This window comes from Somniosus microcephalus, unplaced genomic scaffold, assembly GCF_052327205.1.
Source record: "Somniosus microcephalus isolate GS21.2 unplaced genomic scaffold, FLI_Smic_1.0 unresolved_chr3, whole genome shotgun sequence".
In the NCBI taxonomy this organism is placed as follows: domain Eukaryota; kingdom Metazoa; phylum Chordata; class Chondrichthyes; order Squaliformes; family Somniosidae; genus Somniosus; species Somniosus microcephalus.
In genome coordinates this window covers 21,510,626-21,527,276 of record NW_028225181.1, presented here as the reverse complement: position 1 = coordinate 21,527,276, position 16,651 = coordinate 21,510,626, and the positions used below count along the sequence as shown (strand labels likewise).

Genomic DNA, 16,651 nt, shown 5'->3' with positions numbered 1-16,651 from the left:
GAGAGAGAGGGCTGAGAGACACCAGTCAGTGTACAGATATCTCCCTGAGAGAGAGGGACTGAGAGACACCAGTCAGTGTACAGATATCTCCCTCAGGGAGAGGGACTGAGAGACACCAGGCAGTGTCCAGATATCTCCCTGAGAGAGAGTGTTGGAGAGACACCAGTCAATGTACAGATATCTCCCTGGGTGAGACGGACTGAAGGACACCAGTGAGTTTACTGATATCTCGCTGAGGGAGGGGACTGAGAGACACCAGTCAGTGTACAGATATCTCCCTTAGAGAGAGGAACTGAGAGACACCAGTCAGTGTACAGATATCTCGCTGAGGGAGAGGACTGAGAGATACCAGTCAGTGTACAGATATCTCCCTCAGAGAGAGGAACTGAGAGACACCAGTCAGTGTACAGATATCTTGCTGAGGGAGAGGACAGAGAGACACCAGTCAGTGTCCAGATATCTCCCTCAGAGAGAGGAACTGAGGGGCACCAGTCAGTATATGAGATATCTCCCTGAGAGAGAGGAGACTGAGAGACACCAGTCAGTGTACAGATATCTCCCTGAGAGAGTGGGACTGATAGATACCAATCAGTGTACAGATCTCTCCCTGAGAGAGAGGGTCTGAAGGACACCAGTCAGTGTATAGGTATTTCCCTGCAGGAGAGGGACTGAGAGGCACCAGTCAGTGTACAGATATCTCCCTCAGATAGAGGGACTGAGAGACACCAGTCAGTGTGCAGATATCTCCCTGAGAGAGAGGGACTGAGAGACACCAGTCAGTGCACAGATACCTCCCTGAGAGAGAGGGACTGAGAGACCAGTCAATGTACAGATATCTCCCTGGGTTTGACGGACTGAAGGACACCAGTGAGTTTACTGATATCTCGCTGAGGGAGGGGACTGAGAGACACCAGTCAGTGTACAGATATCTCCCTTAGAGAGAGGAAACTGAGAGACACCAGTCAGTGTACAGATATCTCGCTGAGGGAGGGGACTGAGAGACACCAGTCAGTGTACAGATATCTCCCTTAGAGAGAGGAAACTGAGAGACACCAGTCAGTGTACAGATATCTCGCTGAGGGAGGGGACTGAGAGACACTAGTCAGTGTACAGATATCTCGCTGAGGGAGGGGACTGAGAGACACCAGTCAGTGTACAGATATCTCGCTGAGGGAGGGGACTGAGAGACACCAGTCAGTGTACAGATATCTCCCTTAGAGAGAGGAAACTGAGAGACACCAGTCAGTGTACAGATATCTCGCTGAGGGAGAGGACTGAGAGATACCAGTCAGTGTATAGATAGCTCCCTGAGAGAGGGACTGAGAGACACCAATCAGTGTACAGATATCTCCCTGAGGGAGAGGGGACCGAGAGGCACCAGTCAGTGTACCGATATCTCCCTGAGAGAGAGGGACTGAGAGACACCAGTCAGTGTACAGGTATCTCCCTGAGAGAGAGGGACTGAGAGACACCAGTCAATGTACATATATCTCCCTGAGTGAGATGGACTGAAGGACACCATTCAGTTTACCGATATCTCCCTCAGAGAGAGGGACTGAGAGACACCAGTCAGTGTACAGATATCTTCCTTAGGGAGAGGAAACTGAGAGACACCAGTCAGTGTACAGATATCTCGCTGGGGGAGAGGGACTGAGAGACACCAGTCAGTGTACAGATATCTCCCTGAGAGAGGGGGGACTGAGAGACACCAGTCAGTGTACAGATATCTCCCTGAGAGAGAGGGACTGAGAGACACCAGTCAGTGTACAGATATCTCCCTGAGAGAGGGGGGACTGAGAGACACCAGTCAGTGTACAGATATCTCCCTGAGAGAGAGGGACTGAGAGACACCAGTCAGTGTACAGATATCTCCCTGAGAGAGAGGGACTGAGAGACACCAGTCAGTGTACAGATACCTCCCTGAGAGAGAGGGACTGAGAGACACCAGTCAGTGTACAGATATCTCCCTGAGGGAGAGAGACTGAGAGACACCAGTCAGTGTACAGATATCTCCCTGAGAGAGAGGGACTGAGAGACACCAGTCAGTGTACAGATATCTCCCTGAGAGTGAGGAACTGAGAGGCACCAGTCAGTGTACAGATATCTCCCTGAGAGAGAGGGGACTGAGAGACACCAGTCAGTGTACAGGTATCTCCCTGAGAGAGAGGGACTGAGAGACACCAGTCAGTGTACAGATATCTCCCTGAGAGAGAGGGACTGAGAGACACCAGTCAGTGTACAGATACCTCCCTGAGAGAGAGGGACTGAGAGACACCAGTCAGTGTACAGATATCTCCCTGAGAGAGGGGGGACTGAGAGACACCAGTCAGTGTACAGATATCTCCCTGAGAGAGAGGGACTGAGAGACACCAGTCAGTGTACAGATACCTCCCTGAGAGTGAGGAACTGAGAGGCACCAGTCAGTGTACAGATATCTCCCTGAGAGAGGGGGGACTGAGAGACACCAGTCAGTGTACAGATATCTCCCTGAGAGAGAGGGACTGAGAGACACCAGTCAGTGTACAGATATCTCCCTGAGAGAGAGGGACTGAGAGACACCAGTCAGTGTACAGATACCTCCCTGAGAGAGAGGGACTGAGAGACACCAGTCAGTGTACAGATATCTCCCTGAGAGAGAGGGGACTGAGAGACACCAGTCAGTGTACAGGTATCTCTCTGAGAGAGAGGAACTGAGAGGCACCAGTCAGTGTACAGATATCTCCCTGAGAGAGAGGGACTGAGAGGCACCAGTCAATGTACAGATATCTCCCTGAGGGAGAGAGACTGAGAGACACCAGTCAGTGTACAGATATCTCCCTGAGAGAGAGGGACTGAGAGAAACCAGTCATTGTACCAATATGTCCCCGAGACAGAAGGACTGAGAGAGTCCAGTCAGAGTACAGATATCTCCCTGAGGGAGAAGGACTGAGAAGCACCAGTCAGTGTACAGATATCTCCCTGAGAGTGAGGGACTGAGACACCAGTCAGTGTACAGATATCTCACCGAGAGAGAGGGACTGAGAGACACCAGTCAGTGTACAGATATCTCCCTGAGAGAGAGGGATTGAGACACCAGTCAGTCTCCAGATATCTCCCTGAGGGAGAGGGGACTGAGAGAAACCAGTCATTGTACCAATATGTCCCCGAGACAGAAGGACTGAGAGAGTCCAGTCAGAGTACAGATATCTCCCTGAGGGAGAAGGACTGAGAAGCACCAGTCAGTGCACAGATATCTCCCTGAGGGAGAAGGACTGAGAAGCACCAGTCAGTGCACAGATATCTCCCTGAGAGAGAGGGACTGAGAGACACCAGTCAGTGTACAGATATCTCCCTGAGGGAGAGTGACTGAGAGACACCAGTCAGTGTACAGATATCTCCCTGTGGGAGAGGGACTGAGAGACACCAGTCAGTGTACAGATATCTCCCTGAGGGTGAGGTGACTGAGAGACACCAGTCAGTGAACAGAAATCTCCCTGAGAGAGGGGACTGAGAGACACCAGTCAGTGCACAGATATCTCCCTGAGGGAGAGGGACTGAGAGACACCAGTCAGTGTACAGATATCTCCCCGACAGAGAGGTACTGAGAGACACCAGTCAGTGTACAGATATCTCACCGAGAGAGAGGAAACTGAGAGACACCAGTCAGTGTACAGATATCTCGCTGAGGGAGAGGACTGAGAGATACCAGTCAGTGTATAGATAGCTCCCTGAGAGAGGGACTGAGAGACACCAATCAGTGTACAGATATCTCCCTGAGGGAGAGGGGACCGAGAGGCACCAGTCAGTGTACCGATATCTCCCTGAGAGAGAGGGACTGAGAGACACCAGTCAGTGTACAGGTATCTCCCTGAGAGAGAGGGACTGAGAGACACCAGTCAATGTACATATATCTCCCTGAGTGAGATGGACTGAAGGACACCATTCAGTTTACCGATATCTCCCTCAGAGAGAGGGACTGAGAGACACCAGTCAGTGTACAGATATCTTCCTTAGGGAGAGGAAACTGAGAGACACCAGTCAGTGTACAGATATCTCGCTGGGGGAGAGGGACTGAGAGACACCAGTCAGTGTACAGATATCTCCCTGAGAGAGGGGGGACTGAGAGACACCAGTCAGTGTACAGATATCTCCCTGAGAGAGAGGGACTGAGAGACACCAGTCAGTGTACAGATATCTCCCTGAGAGAGGGGGGACTGAGAGACACCAGTCAGTGTACAGATATCTCCCTGAGAGAGAGGGACTGAGAGACACCAGTCAGTGTACAGATATCTCCCTGAGAGAGAGGGACTGAGAGACACCAGTCAGTGTACAGATACCTCCCTGAGAGAGAGGGACTGAGAGACACCAGTCAGTGTACAGATATCTCCCTGAGGGAGAGAGACTGAGAGACACCAGTCAGTGTACAGATATCTCCCTGAGAGAGAGGGACTGAGAGACACCAGTCAGTGTACAGATATCTCCCTGAGAGTGAGGAACTGAGAGGCACCAGTCAGTGTACAGATATCTCCCTGAGAGAGAGGGGACTGAGAGACACCAGTCAGTGTACAGATATCTCCCTGAGAGAGAGGGACTGAGAGACACCAGTCAGTGTACAGATATCTCCCTGAGAGAGGGGGGACTGAGAGACACCAGTCAGTGTACAGATATCTCCCTGAGAGAGAGGGACTGAGAGACACCAGTCAGTGTACAGATACCTCCCTGAGAGTGAGGAACTGAGAGGCACCAGTCAGTGTACAGATATCTCCCTGAGAGAGGGGGGACTGAGAGACACCAGTCAGTGTACAGATATCTCCCTGAGAGAGAGGGACTGAGAGACACCAGTCAGTGTACAGATATCTCCCTGAGAGAGAGGGACTGAGAGACACCAGTCAGTGTACAGATACCTCCCTGAGAGAGAGGGACTGAGAGACACCAGTCAGTGTACAGATATCTCCCTGAGAGAGAGGGGACTGAGAGACACCAGTCAGTGTACAGGTATCTCTCTGAGAGAGAGGAACTGAGAGGCACCAGTCAGTGTACAGATATCTCCCTGAGAGAGAGGGACTGAGAGGCACCAGTCAATGTACAGATATCTCCCTGAGGGAGAGAGACTGAGAGACACCAGTCAGTGTACAGATATCTCCCTGAGAGAGAGGGACTGAGAGAAACCAGTCGTTGTACCTGATGCACTATCAATTGCTACAAAAGACTGGAGATTGAGAAAGTAATAAACAGGCTTTTATTACCAAAGAACAGAGCATGCCTCTTGTGGTTGCCTGGTATCCAAAAGGGCTGGAGGCTTCTGAGCAGCGACCTTTATACCCAGCCATGAGGGTGGAGCCAGGGGCGGAGTCAGCTGAGGCATGCACAGACAAGTACAACAATATGCAAGAGTGAACAACAGTACTAACAACAGTGGTTTACCACAGTACCAATATGTCCCCGAGACAGAAGGACTGAGAGAGTCCAGTCAGAGTACAGATATCTCCCTGAGGGAGAAGGACTGAGAAGCACCAGTCAGTGTACAGATATCTCCCTGAGAGTGAGGGACTGAGACACCAGTCAGTGTACAGATATCTCACCGAGAGAGAGGGACTGAGAGACACCAGTCAGTGTACAGATATCTCCCTGAGAGAGAGGGATTGAGACACCAGTCAGTCTCCAGATATCTCCCTGAGGGAGAGGGGACTGAGAGAAACCAGTCATTGTACCAATATGTCCCCGAGACAGAAGGACTGAGAGAGTCCAGTCAGAGTACAGATATCTCCCTGAGGGAGAAGGACTGAGAAGCACCAGTCAGTGCACAGATATCTCCCTGAGGGAGAAGGACTGAGAAGCACCAGTCAGTGCACAGATATCTCCCTGAGAGAGAGGGACTGAGAGACACCAGTCAGTGTACAGATATCTCCCTGAGGGAGAGTGACTGAGAGACACCAGTCAGTGTACAGATATCTCCCTGTGGGAGAGGGACTGAGAGACACCAGTCAGTGTACAGATATCTCCCTGAGGGTGAGGTGACTGAGAGACACCAGTCAGTGAACAGAAATCTCCCTGAGAGAGGGGACTGAGAGACACCAGTCAGTGCACAGATATCTCCCTGAGGGAGAGGGACTGAGAGACACCAGTCAGTGTACAGATATCTCCCCGACAGAGAGGTACTGAGAGACACCAGTCAGTGTACAGATATCTCACCGAGAGAGAGGGACTGAGAGACACCAGTCAGTGCACAGATATCTCCCTGAGGGAGAGGGACTGAGAGACACCAGTCAGTGTACAGATATCTCCCTGAGGGAGAGGGACTGAGAGACACCAGTCATTGTACAGATGTCTCCCTGAGAGACAGGGAATGAGAGACACCAGTCAGTGTACAGATATCTCCCTGGGAGAGAGGGGACCGAGAGACACCAGTCAGTGTACAGATATCTCCCTGAGAGAGAGGGAATGAGAGACACCAGTCAGTGTACAGATATCTCCCTGGGAGAGAGGGGACCGAGAGACACCAGTCAGTGTACAGATATCTCCCTGAGAGAGAGGGACTGAGAGACACCAGTCAGTGTTCAGATATCTCCCTGAGAGAGAGGGAATGAGAGACACCAGTCAGTGTACAGATATCTCCCTGGGAGAGAGGGGACCGAGAGACACCAGTCAGTGTACAGATATCTCCCTGAGAGAGAGGGACTGAGAGACACCAGTCAGTGTACAGATATCTCCCTGAGGGAGAGGGACTGAGAGACACCAGTCAGTGTACAGATATCTCCCTGAGGGAGAGGGACTGAGAGACACCAGTCAGTGTGCAAAGATTTCGCAGATACAGATGGACTGAAAGACCAGTCAGTGTCCACGTATTCCCTGAGGGCGACGGAGTGTGACAAAGCAGTGTACAGATATCTGCCTGAGTGGGAGGGGAGTGAGAGACACCAGTCAGTGTTCAGTTATCTCCCTGAGAGAGGGGACCGAGAGAAACCAGTCATTGTACGAATATGTCCCCGAGACAGAAGGAATGAGAGAGATCAGTGTACTGATATCTCCCCGAGAGATAGGGGACTGAGAGACACCAGTCAGTGTACAGATATCTCCCTGAGGGAGAAGGACTGAGAGACACCAGTCAGTGTACAGATATCTCCCTGAGAGAGAGGGTCTCTGAGACACCAGTCAGTGTACAGATATCTCCCTGAGAGAGAGGGACTGAGGGACACCAAAGTGTACAGATATCTCCCCGATAGTGAGAGACTGAGAGACACCAGTCAGTGTACAGATATCTCCCTGAGGGAGAGGAGACTGAGAGACACCAGTCAGTGTACAGATATCACCCCGAGGGAGAGGAGACTGAGAGACACCAGTCAGTGTACAGATATCTCCCTGGGAGAGAAGGACTGAGGGACACCAGAGTGTACAGATATCTCCCCAGTAGAGAGAGACTGAGAGACACCAGTCAGTGTACAGATATCTCACCGAGAGAGATGGACTGTGAGACACCAGTCATTGTACAGATGTCTCCCTGAGGGAGAGGGACTGAGAGACACCAGTCAGTGTTCAGATATCTCCCTGAGGGAGAGGGACTAAGAGACACCAGTCAGTGTACAGATATCTCCCTGAGAGAGAGTGAACTGAGAGACACCAGTCAATGTACATATATCTCTTGGGAGAGAGGGACTGAGGGACACCAGTCTGTGTACAGATATCTCCCTGCGAGAGAGGGACTGAGAGGCATCAGTTAATGTACAGATAACGCACTGAGGAAGATGGACCTGAGAGACACCAGTCAATGGCACAAATAACTACATATGGGTATGATCTTGTGGCCATTACAGAAACATGGCTGCAGGGTGACAATGCCTGGGAATTAAACATACCAGGTTAGTTAACGATCAGGAAGGACAGGCAGGAAGGAAGGGGATGTGGGGTGGCTATGTTAATAAAGGAAGGAATCACTGTAATACGGAGAAATGATATTGGGTCAAAAGATCAGGATAATGAAACAGTTTGGGTGGAGGTAAGGAATAAAACACTAGTGGGCGTAGTCTGTAGGCCTCCGAACAGTGGCAACTCTGTTGGACGGAGTATCAATCACGAAATAGCTGAGGCTTGTAATAAGGGAACATCTATAATTATGGGGGATTTTAACTATCATATTAATTGGACAAATCAAATTGGGCAGGGCTGCCTTGAGGATGAGTTCATTGAGTGTATTAGGGATGGGTTTCTTGAGCAGTATGTAACTGAACCGACCAGGGGGCAAGCAACCTTAGATCTGGTCCTGTGTAACGAGACAGGATTAATTAAAAATGTCCTAGTAAAGGATCCCCTTGGAATGAGTGACCATAACATGGTTGAATTCCATATTCAATTAGAGGGTGAGAAGGTTGGATCTCAAACAAGCGTGCTAAGCTTGAATAAAGGAGACTATGAAGGTATGAGAGCGGAATTGAGTAGAGTGGATTGGGGAAATAGATTAAAGGGTAAGACGATGCATGATCAGTAGTGTACATTTAAGGAGTTATTTTACAACTTCCATAAAAAATATATTCCACTGAGAAGAAAAGGGTGTAAAAGAAAAGACAGCCATCCGTGGCTAAGTAAAGAAATTAAGGATAGTATTCGACTAAAAACAAGGGCATATAAGGTAGCCAAATCTAGTGGGAGGATAGAGGATTGGGAAAACTTTAAAAGACAGCAAAAAATAACAAAAAGATTGATTAAGAAAGGGAAGATAGATTATGAAAGTAAATTAGCAAAAAATATAAAAACAGATAGTAAGAGTTTTTATAGCTATATAAAAAGAAAAAGGGTGGCTAAAGTAAATGTTGGTCCCTTAGAGGATGAGACCGGGAAATTAATGGTGGGAAATATGGAGATGGCAAAAACACTGAATGAATATTTTATATCAGTCTTTACAGTAGAAGACACTAAGAATATCCCAACACTGGACAAACAGGGGGCTAAAGGGGGGGAGGAGCTAAACATGATCAAAATCACTAAGGAAGTGGTACTCGGTAAAATAATGGGACTCAAGGCGGATAAATCACCTGGACCTGATGGCTTACATCCTAGGGTCCTGAGGGAAGTGGCGGTAGGGATTGTGGATGCTTTAGTAATAATTTTCCAAAACTCCCTGGACTCGGCAAAGGTCCCAGCAGACTGGAAAACTGCAAATGTAACACCCTTATTTAAAAAGGGCAGTAGACAGAAGGCTGGAAACTATAGACCGGTTAGCCTAACATTTGTGGCAGGTAAATTTTTGGAGTCCATTATTAAGGAGACAGTAACAGGACATTTGGATAATCATAATTTAATAGGACAAAGTCAGCATGGTTTTATGAAGGGGAAGTCATGTTTGACAAATTTGCTGGAGTTCTTTGAGGAAGTAACATATAGGGTGGATAAAGGGGAACCAGTGGACGTAGTGTATTTAGACTTCCAAAAGGCATTTGACAAGGTGCCACACAAAAGATTATTGCTTAAGATAAAAAATCACGGGATTGGGGGTAATATTCTGGCATGGATAGAGGATTGGCTATCTAACAGAAGGCAGAGAGTTGGGATAAATGGTTCATTCTCAGACTGGCAATCAGTAACTAGTGGTGTTCCGCAGGGGTCAGTGCTGGGTCCCCAACTCTTTACAATCTATATTAACGATTTGGAGGAGGGGACCGAGTGTAACATATCAAAGTTTGCAGATGATACTAAGATGGGAGGGAAAGTAGTGAGTGAGGAGGACATAAAAAACCTGCAAGGGGACATAGACAGGCTAAGTAAGTGGGCAGAGATTTGGCAGATGGAATACAATACTGGAAAGTGTGAGGTTATGCACTTTGGCAGGAAAAATCGTAGAGCAAGTTATTATCTTAATGGCAAGAAACTGGAAAGTACTGAAGTACAAAGGGATCTGGGGGTCCTGGTGCACGAAACTCAAAAGGTTTGTATGCAGGTGCAGCAAGTGATTAAGAAGGCCAATGGAATGTTGGCTTTCATTGCTAGGGGGATAGAATATAAAAATAGGGAGGTATTGCTTCAGTTGTACAAGGTATTGGTGAGACCACACCTGGAATACTGCGTACAGTTTTGGTGTCCATACTTAAGAAAGGACATACTTGCTCTCGAGTCAGTACAAAGAAGGTTCACTTGGTTAATCCCGGGGATGAGGGGATGGACATATGAGGAGAGGTTGAGTAGATTGGGACTCTACTCATTGGAGTTCAGAAGAATGAGAGGCGATCTTATTGAAACATGTAAGATTGTGAAGGGGTTGGATCGGGTGGATGCGGGGAGGATGTTCCCGATGATGGGTGAAACTAGAACTAGGGGGCATAGTCTTAGAATAAGGGGCTGCTCTTTCAAAACTGAGATGAGGAGGAACTACTTCACTCAGAGGGTGGTAGGTCCATGGAATATGCTGCCCCAAAAAGCTGTAGAAGCTACATCATTACATAAATTTAAAACAGAAATAGACAGTTTCCTAGAAGTAAAGGGAATTAAGGGTTACGGGGAGCAGGCAGGAATTTGGACATGAGTCTAGGTTCGGATCGGTCATGGCCCTGTGGGTAGCAGAGCGGGCCCAGGGGCCATGTAGCCTGATCCTGCTCCTATTTCGTGTGTCTAATTCTGTTAGATTCAGGAGATGGTTCTGTGATAGTGGATTGGCGGTTAGGATCAGATCAGCCATGATCTTATTGAATGGCGGAGCAGGCTCGAGGGGCCGATTGGCCTACTCCTGCTCCTATTTCTTATGTTCTTATGTTCTTATGTACAGATATCTCGCTCAGGGAGGGGGACTGAGAGACACCAGTCAGAGTTCAGTTATCTCCCTGAGAGAGAGGATCGAGAGAAACCAGTCATTGTACGAATATGTCCCCGAGACAGTAAGACCGAGAGAGACCAGTGTACAGATATCTCCCTGAGAGAGAGGGAGTGAGATACACCAGTCAGTGTATAGATATCTCCCTGAGAGAGAGTGATGGAGAGACACCAGTCAGTGTGCAGATATCTCCCTGAGAGACAGGGAATGAGAGACACCAGTCAGTGTACAGATATCTCCCTGAGAGAGAGGGACTGAGAGGCACCAGTCAGTGTACAGATATCTCCCTGAGGGAGGGACTGAGAGACACCAATCAGTGTACAGATATCTCCCTGAGGGAGAGGGACTGAGAGACACCAATCAGTGTACAGATATCTCCCTGAGGGAGAGGGACTGAGAGACACCTGTCAGTGTACAGATATCTCCCTGAGAGAGAGGGACTGAGAGACACCAGTCAGTGTACAGATATCTCCCTGAGAGAGAGGGACTGGGAGACACCAGTCAGTGTACAGATATCTCCCTGAGAGAGAGGGACTGAGAGACACCAGTCAATGTACAGATATCTCCCTGAGAGAGAGGGACTGGGAGACACCAGTCAGTGTACAGATATCTCCCCGAGAGAGAGGGACTGAGACACCAGTCAGTGTCCAGATATCTCCCTGAGAGAGAGGGACTGAGAGACACCAGTCAGTGTACAGATATCTCCCCGAGAGAGAGGGACTGAGAGACACCAGTCAGTGTCCAGATATCTCCCTGAGAGAGAGGGCCTGAGAGACACCAGTCAGTGTACAGATATCTCCCCGAGAGAGAGGGACTGAGAGACACCAGTCAGTGTACAGATATCTCCCCGAGAGAGAGGGACTGAGAGACACCAGTCAGTGTACAGATATCTCCCTGAGAGAGAGGGACTGATGGACACCAGTCAGTGTACAGATATCTCCCCGAGAGAGAGGGACTGAGAGACACCAGTCAGTGTCCAGATATCTCCCTGAGAGAGAGGGACTGAGAGACACCAGTCAGTGTACAGATATCTCCCTGAGAGAGAGGGACTGATGGACACCTGTCAGTGTCCAGATATCTCCCTGAGAGAGAGGGACTGAGAGACACCAGTCAGTGTACAGATATCTCCCTGAGAGAGAGGGACTGATGGACACCTGTCAGTGTACAGATATCTCCCTGAGGGAGAGGGACTGAGAGACACCAGTCAGTGTACAGATATCTCCCTGAGAGTGAGGGACTGATGGACACCTGTCAGTGTACAGATATCTCCCTGAGGGAGAGGGACTGAGAGACACCAGTCAGTGTACAGATATCTCCCTGAGAGAGAGGGACTGAGAGACACCAGTCAGTGTACAGATATCTCCCTGAGAGAGAGGGACTGAGAGACACCAGTCAGTGTACAGATATCTCCCTGAGGGAGAGGGACTGAGAGACACCAGTCAGTGTACAGATATCTCCCTGAGAGAGAGGGACTGAGAGACACCAGTCAGTGTACAGATATCTCCCTGGGGGTGAAGGACTGGGGGGGATGTAGGACAGCTTAGTTTAGTTGGGAGAGTTGGCCTCTTCCTGCAGAGCATTGTGGGTAAGTTGATGTCACTAATGGCTCCCTGACGATCTGGTTCATTGTTCCCGCAATTTCTTCGTCATGAAAAATATTGGCCATATTCCCCAGTTGCCCTTGCTTCTGTTCCCCACTGGATGCTGAGAGCATCATCGAGACAGGAATCCCCAGCGATCCGAGGAAGGGCCCCAGTCCCCCGGCGAATAGTTTTTGATAGATGGCTTTCACTACGCTTTGCATGCTGGAATAGCCCCACTTCCATTAGTGTGCCATCTCCTGCTGTCCTACTGGCCAAAACAACCCACATTTCACACCTGACGTTGACAGTTCAGAACATCTACCTGACCCAGTCCTCCATAAGGTGACATCACTGGGGTCAGTTGGCACTGTGCAGGTGAGCTGTGCATCGCCCCACAGTGCATTCTGGGCAAGGTGACATCCCTGGAGTCAATAGGAAGCGTACAGGTGTGCTGCGATTCTCCCACAGTGCATTCTGGGTAAGGTGACAACACTGGGGTCAATAGGTTGTGTACAGGTACACTGTGCGTCTCACCACAGTGCTTTCTGGGTAAGGTGATATCATGGTTGCTTTGCTTTGCCTGGTAACTGCTGTGAGGTGTCCAAATCTGGTGGCCATTTTGGGCCAAGCTCATGGGAAGTTTATAAACTTGCTATTTTCTGATTATTGTTTTAACATTTTAGGATTCGGACGTTCTCGCTCACATGGGGACAGACCCACCCTGTGTTACTGAGCTAAGCACGAGGCGCAGCCCACAGTATGACTTGGCCTGTTGAGCGAGCGTCACACGCCACTGGTACCAGTCTCAGCGCGCTAGCTCTTACTGTTTCTGCGCCCTGCCTCACACAGAGCAGGAAAGGCCAAGGCTCTATCCCCGGCCTGTGCTGAGATGGCCTAATTTCGCCCGGTGTGGGACTGAGACCCCCCGCACACAGCAGGAAAGGCCCAGGCTCCTTCCCCGGCCTGTGCTGAGTTATTGAACCCCAGCGGGACCAGGGTTTATGGGCTGCAATGGACCTTAGTGACCTTAGAAGGGGAAGAATCAGCCAGCCTTCCCGCTCCTGATCACTGTCCAGTGACTCCTGCTCCTGCCTGGACCTCACTCAGTCTAAGTGTGCGGGTGGTTCGGTGTGGAATGATACCTGGACTCCAAGGGTTAAGTTAAGAGGAGAGATTACATAAACTGGAGTAGTACTCCCTGGAGTTTAAGTGGTGATTTGATCGAAGCTTTCAAGATATTAAGGGGAACAGATAGGGTACACAGAGAGAAACTATCTCCGCTGGTTGGGGATTCTCGGACTAGGGGACACAGTCTAAAAATTAAAGTCAGGCCTTTCAGGAGTGAAGTTAGGAAACACTTCGAAACACAAAGGGTGGTAAAGTTTGGAACTCTCTACCCCAAATGGCAATTGATGTTGGGGAGAAGGTTGTGAGGGGGTATTGAGGGATATGGGGAGAAGGTGGGGAGGTGGGAGTGAGGGATATGTGGAGAAGGTGGGGAGGTGGGAGTGAGGGATATGGGGAGGAGGTGGAGAGGTGGGAGTGAGGGATATGGGGAGAAGGTGGGGAGGTGGGAGTGAGGGATATGGGGAGAAGGTGGGGAGGTGGGAGTGAGGGATATGGGGAGAAGGTGGGGAGGTGGGAGTGAGGGATATGGGGAGAAGGTGGGAGTGAGGGATATGGGGAGAAGGTGGGGAGGTGGGAGTGAGGGATATGGGGAGAAGGTGGGAGTGAGGGATATGGGGAGAAGGTGGGGAGGTGGGAGTGAGGAATATGGGGAGAATGTGGGAGTGAGGGATATGGGGAGAAGGTTGGTGGAAGTGTGATTGAGGGATATGGGGAGAAGGTGGGGAGGTGTGATTGAGGGATATGGGGAGAAGGTGGGGAGGTGGGATTGAGGGATATGGGGGATGACTGTGTATTTTGCAACTGAGGCTCTCAATTTTTCCCCAACAGGTTTGATGGACTGATCTAGCCTCCAAAGTACATCAAACTCCAAAGACATTCAAATATTTTGTCTTTCAGCTGCCCAGGGGGTTCACCCCCTCATAGATCCATTGGCAGGCAGTGGACAACTCACTCGGATAGCCTACCCGTCTGGTACCATTCCCAACCACCTACTAGGGCAGCCGGTTTCAGAACATGAGATCCTACGGCACCAGATATTCGGTAAGAGTCCGTGGTGTTGGTTGGACTCCATCTTGGGGTCACGCACCGTGGAGAGCTCAGCAGACGGTCGATGTCAATGGCACTGTAAGTTAAACGGACATAGTCAATCTTAAGAACGTGTTAAGGCAACTAGGGCCGTCAGACAGAGAGCATTCTGATAGCGATTGACCCCACCTCCCTTCTCCCCAAATCCCTCACTCCCACCTCCCCACCTCTCCTCAAATCCCTCACTCCCTTCTCCCCATATCCCTCACTCCCACCTCCCCATCTTCTCCCCATATCCCTCACTCCAACCTCCCCACCTTCTCCCCATATCCCTCACTCCCACCTCCCCACCTCTCCTCAAATCCCTCGTTCCCACCTCCCACCTTCTCCCCATATCCCTCACTCCCACCTCCCCACCTTCTCCCCAAATCCCTCACTCCAACCTCCCCACCTTCTCCCCATATCCCTCACTCCCACCTCCCCATCTTCTCCCATATCCCTCACTCCAACCTCCCCACCTTCTCCCCATATCCCTCACTCCCACCTCCCCACCTTCTCCCATATCCCTCACTCCCCACCTCCCCATCTTCTCCCATATCCCTCACTCCCACCTCCCCATCTTCTCCCCATATCCCTTACTCCCACCTCCTCACCTTCTCCCCATATCCCTCACTCCCACCTCCCCACCTTCTCCCCATATCCCTCACTCCCACCTCCCCACCTTCTCCCCATATCCCTCACTCCCACTCCCCCACCTTCTCCCCATATCCCTCACTCCCACTCCATTCTCTCTACCCCTCCCCACTCTTCTCCCATATCCCTCACTCCCACCTCTCCACCTTCTCCCCATATCCCTCACTCCCACCTCCCCACCTTCTCCCCATATCCCTCACTCCCACCTCCCCACCTTCGCCCCATATCCCTCAACTCCCACCTCCTCACCTTCTCCCCATATCCCTCACTCCCACCTTCCCCACCTTCTCCCCATATCCCTCACTCCCCCCATATCCCTCACTCCCACCTCCCCACCTTCTCCCCATATCCCTCACTCCCACCTCCCCACCTTCTCCCCATATCCCTCACTCCCACCTTCTCCCCATATCCCTCACTCCCACCTCCCCACCTTCTCCCCATATCCCTCACTCGCAGCTCCCCACCTTCTCCCCATATCCCTCACTCCCACCTCCCCACCTTCTCCCCATATCCCTCAATCCCACCTCCCCACCTTCTTCCCATATCGCTCAATCCCACCTCCCCACCTTCTCCCGATATCCCTCACTCCCACCTCCCCACCTTCTCCCCATATCCCTCACTCCCACCTCCCCACCTTCTCCCCATGTCCCTCACTCCCACCTCCCCACCTTCGCCCCATATCCCTCACTCCCACCTCCTCACCTTCTCCCCATATCCCTCACTCCCACCTCACCACCCTCTCCCCATATCCCTCACTCCCACCTCCCCACCTTCTCCCCATATCCCTCACTCCCACCTCCCCACCTTCTCCCCATATCCCTCACTCTCACCTCCCCACCTTCTCCCCATATCCCTCACTCCCACCTCCCCACCTTCTCCCCATATCCCTCACTCCCACCTCCCCACCTTCTCCCCATATCCCTCACTCCCACCTCCCCACCTTCTCCCCATATCCCTCACTCCCACCTCCCCACCTTCTCCCCATATCCCTCACTCGCAGCTCCCCACCTTCTCCCCATATCCCTCACTCCCACCTCCCCACCTTCTCCGCATATCCCTCACTCCCACCTCCCCACCTTCTCCCCATATCCCTCACTCCCACCGCCCCACCTTCTCCCCATATCCCTCACTCCCACCTCCCCACCTTCTCCCCATATCCCTCACTCCCACCGTCCCACCTTCTCCCCATATCCCTCACTCCCACCTCCCCACCTTCTCCCCATATCGCTCACTCCCACCTCCACACCTTCTCCCCATATCCCTCACTCCCACCTCCCCACCTTCTCCCCATATCCCTCACTCCCACCGCCCCACCTTCTCCCCATATCCCTCGCTCCCACCTCCCCACCTTCTCCCCATATCCCTCACTCCCACCTCCCCACCTTCTCCCCATATCCCTCACTCCCATCTCCCCACCTTCTCCCCATATCCCTCACTCCCACCTCCC

General features: G+C 51.0%; 1 protein-coding gene across 7 annotated transcripts in view; it reads left to right on the top strand.

Moving 5' to 3' along the window:
• The window catches only part of LOC147091297 (atrophin-1-like), a 180,343-nt gene that overhangs the window by 145,992 nt on the left and 17,700 nt on the right, over window positions 1–16,651 (top strand). For 5 of the 7 annotated variants that reach the window (XM_085976720.1, XM_085976716.1, XM_085976717.1 and 2 more), the window contains one exon: window positions 14,383–14,610. In XM_085976720.1, the coding sequence (XP_085832846.1) occupies window positions 14,383–14,610 (228 nt within the window). The remainder of the gene's footprint in view (window positions 1–14,382; window positions 14,611–16,651) is intronic. The other 2 variants (XM_085976719.1, XM_085976722.1) reach the window with 1 other exon arrangement.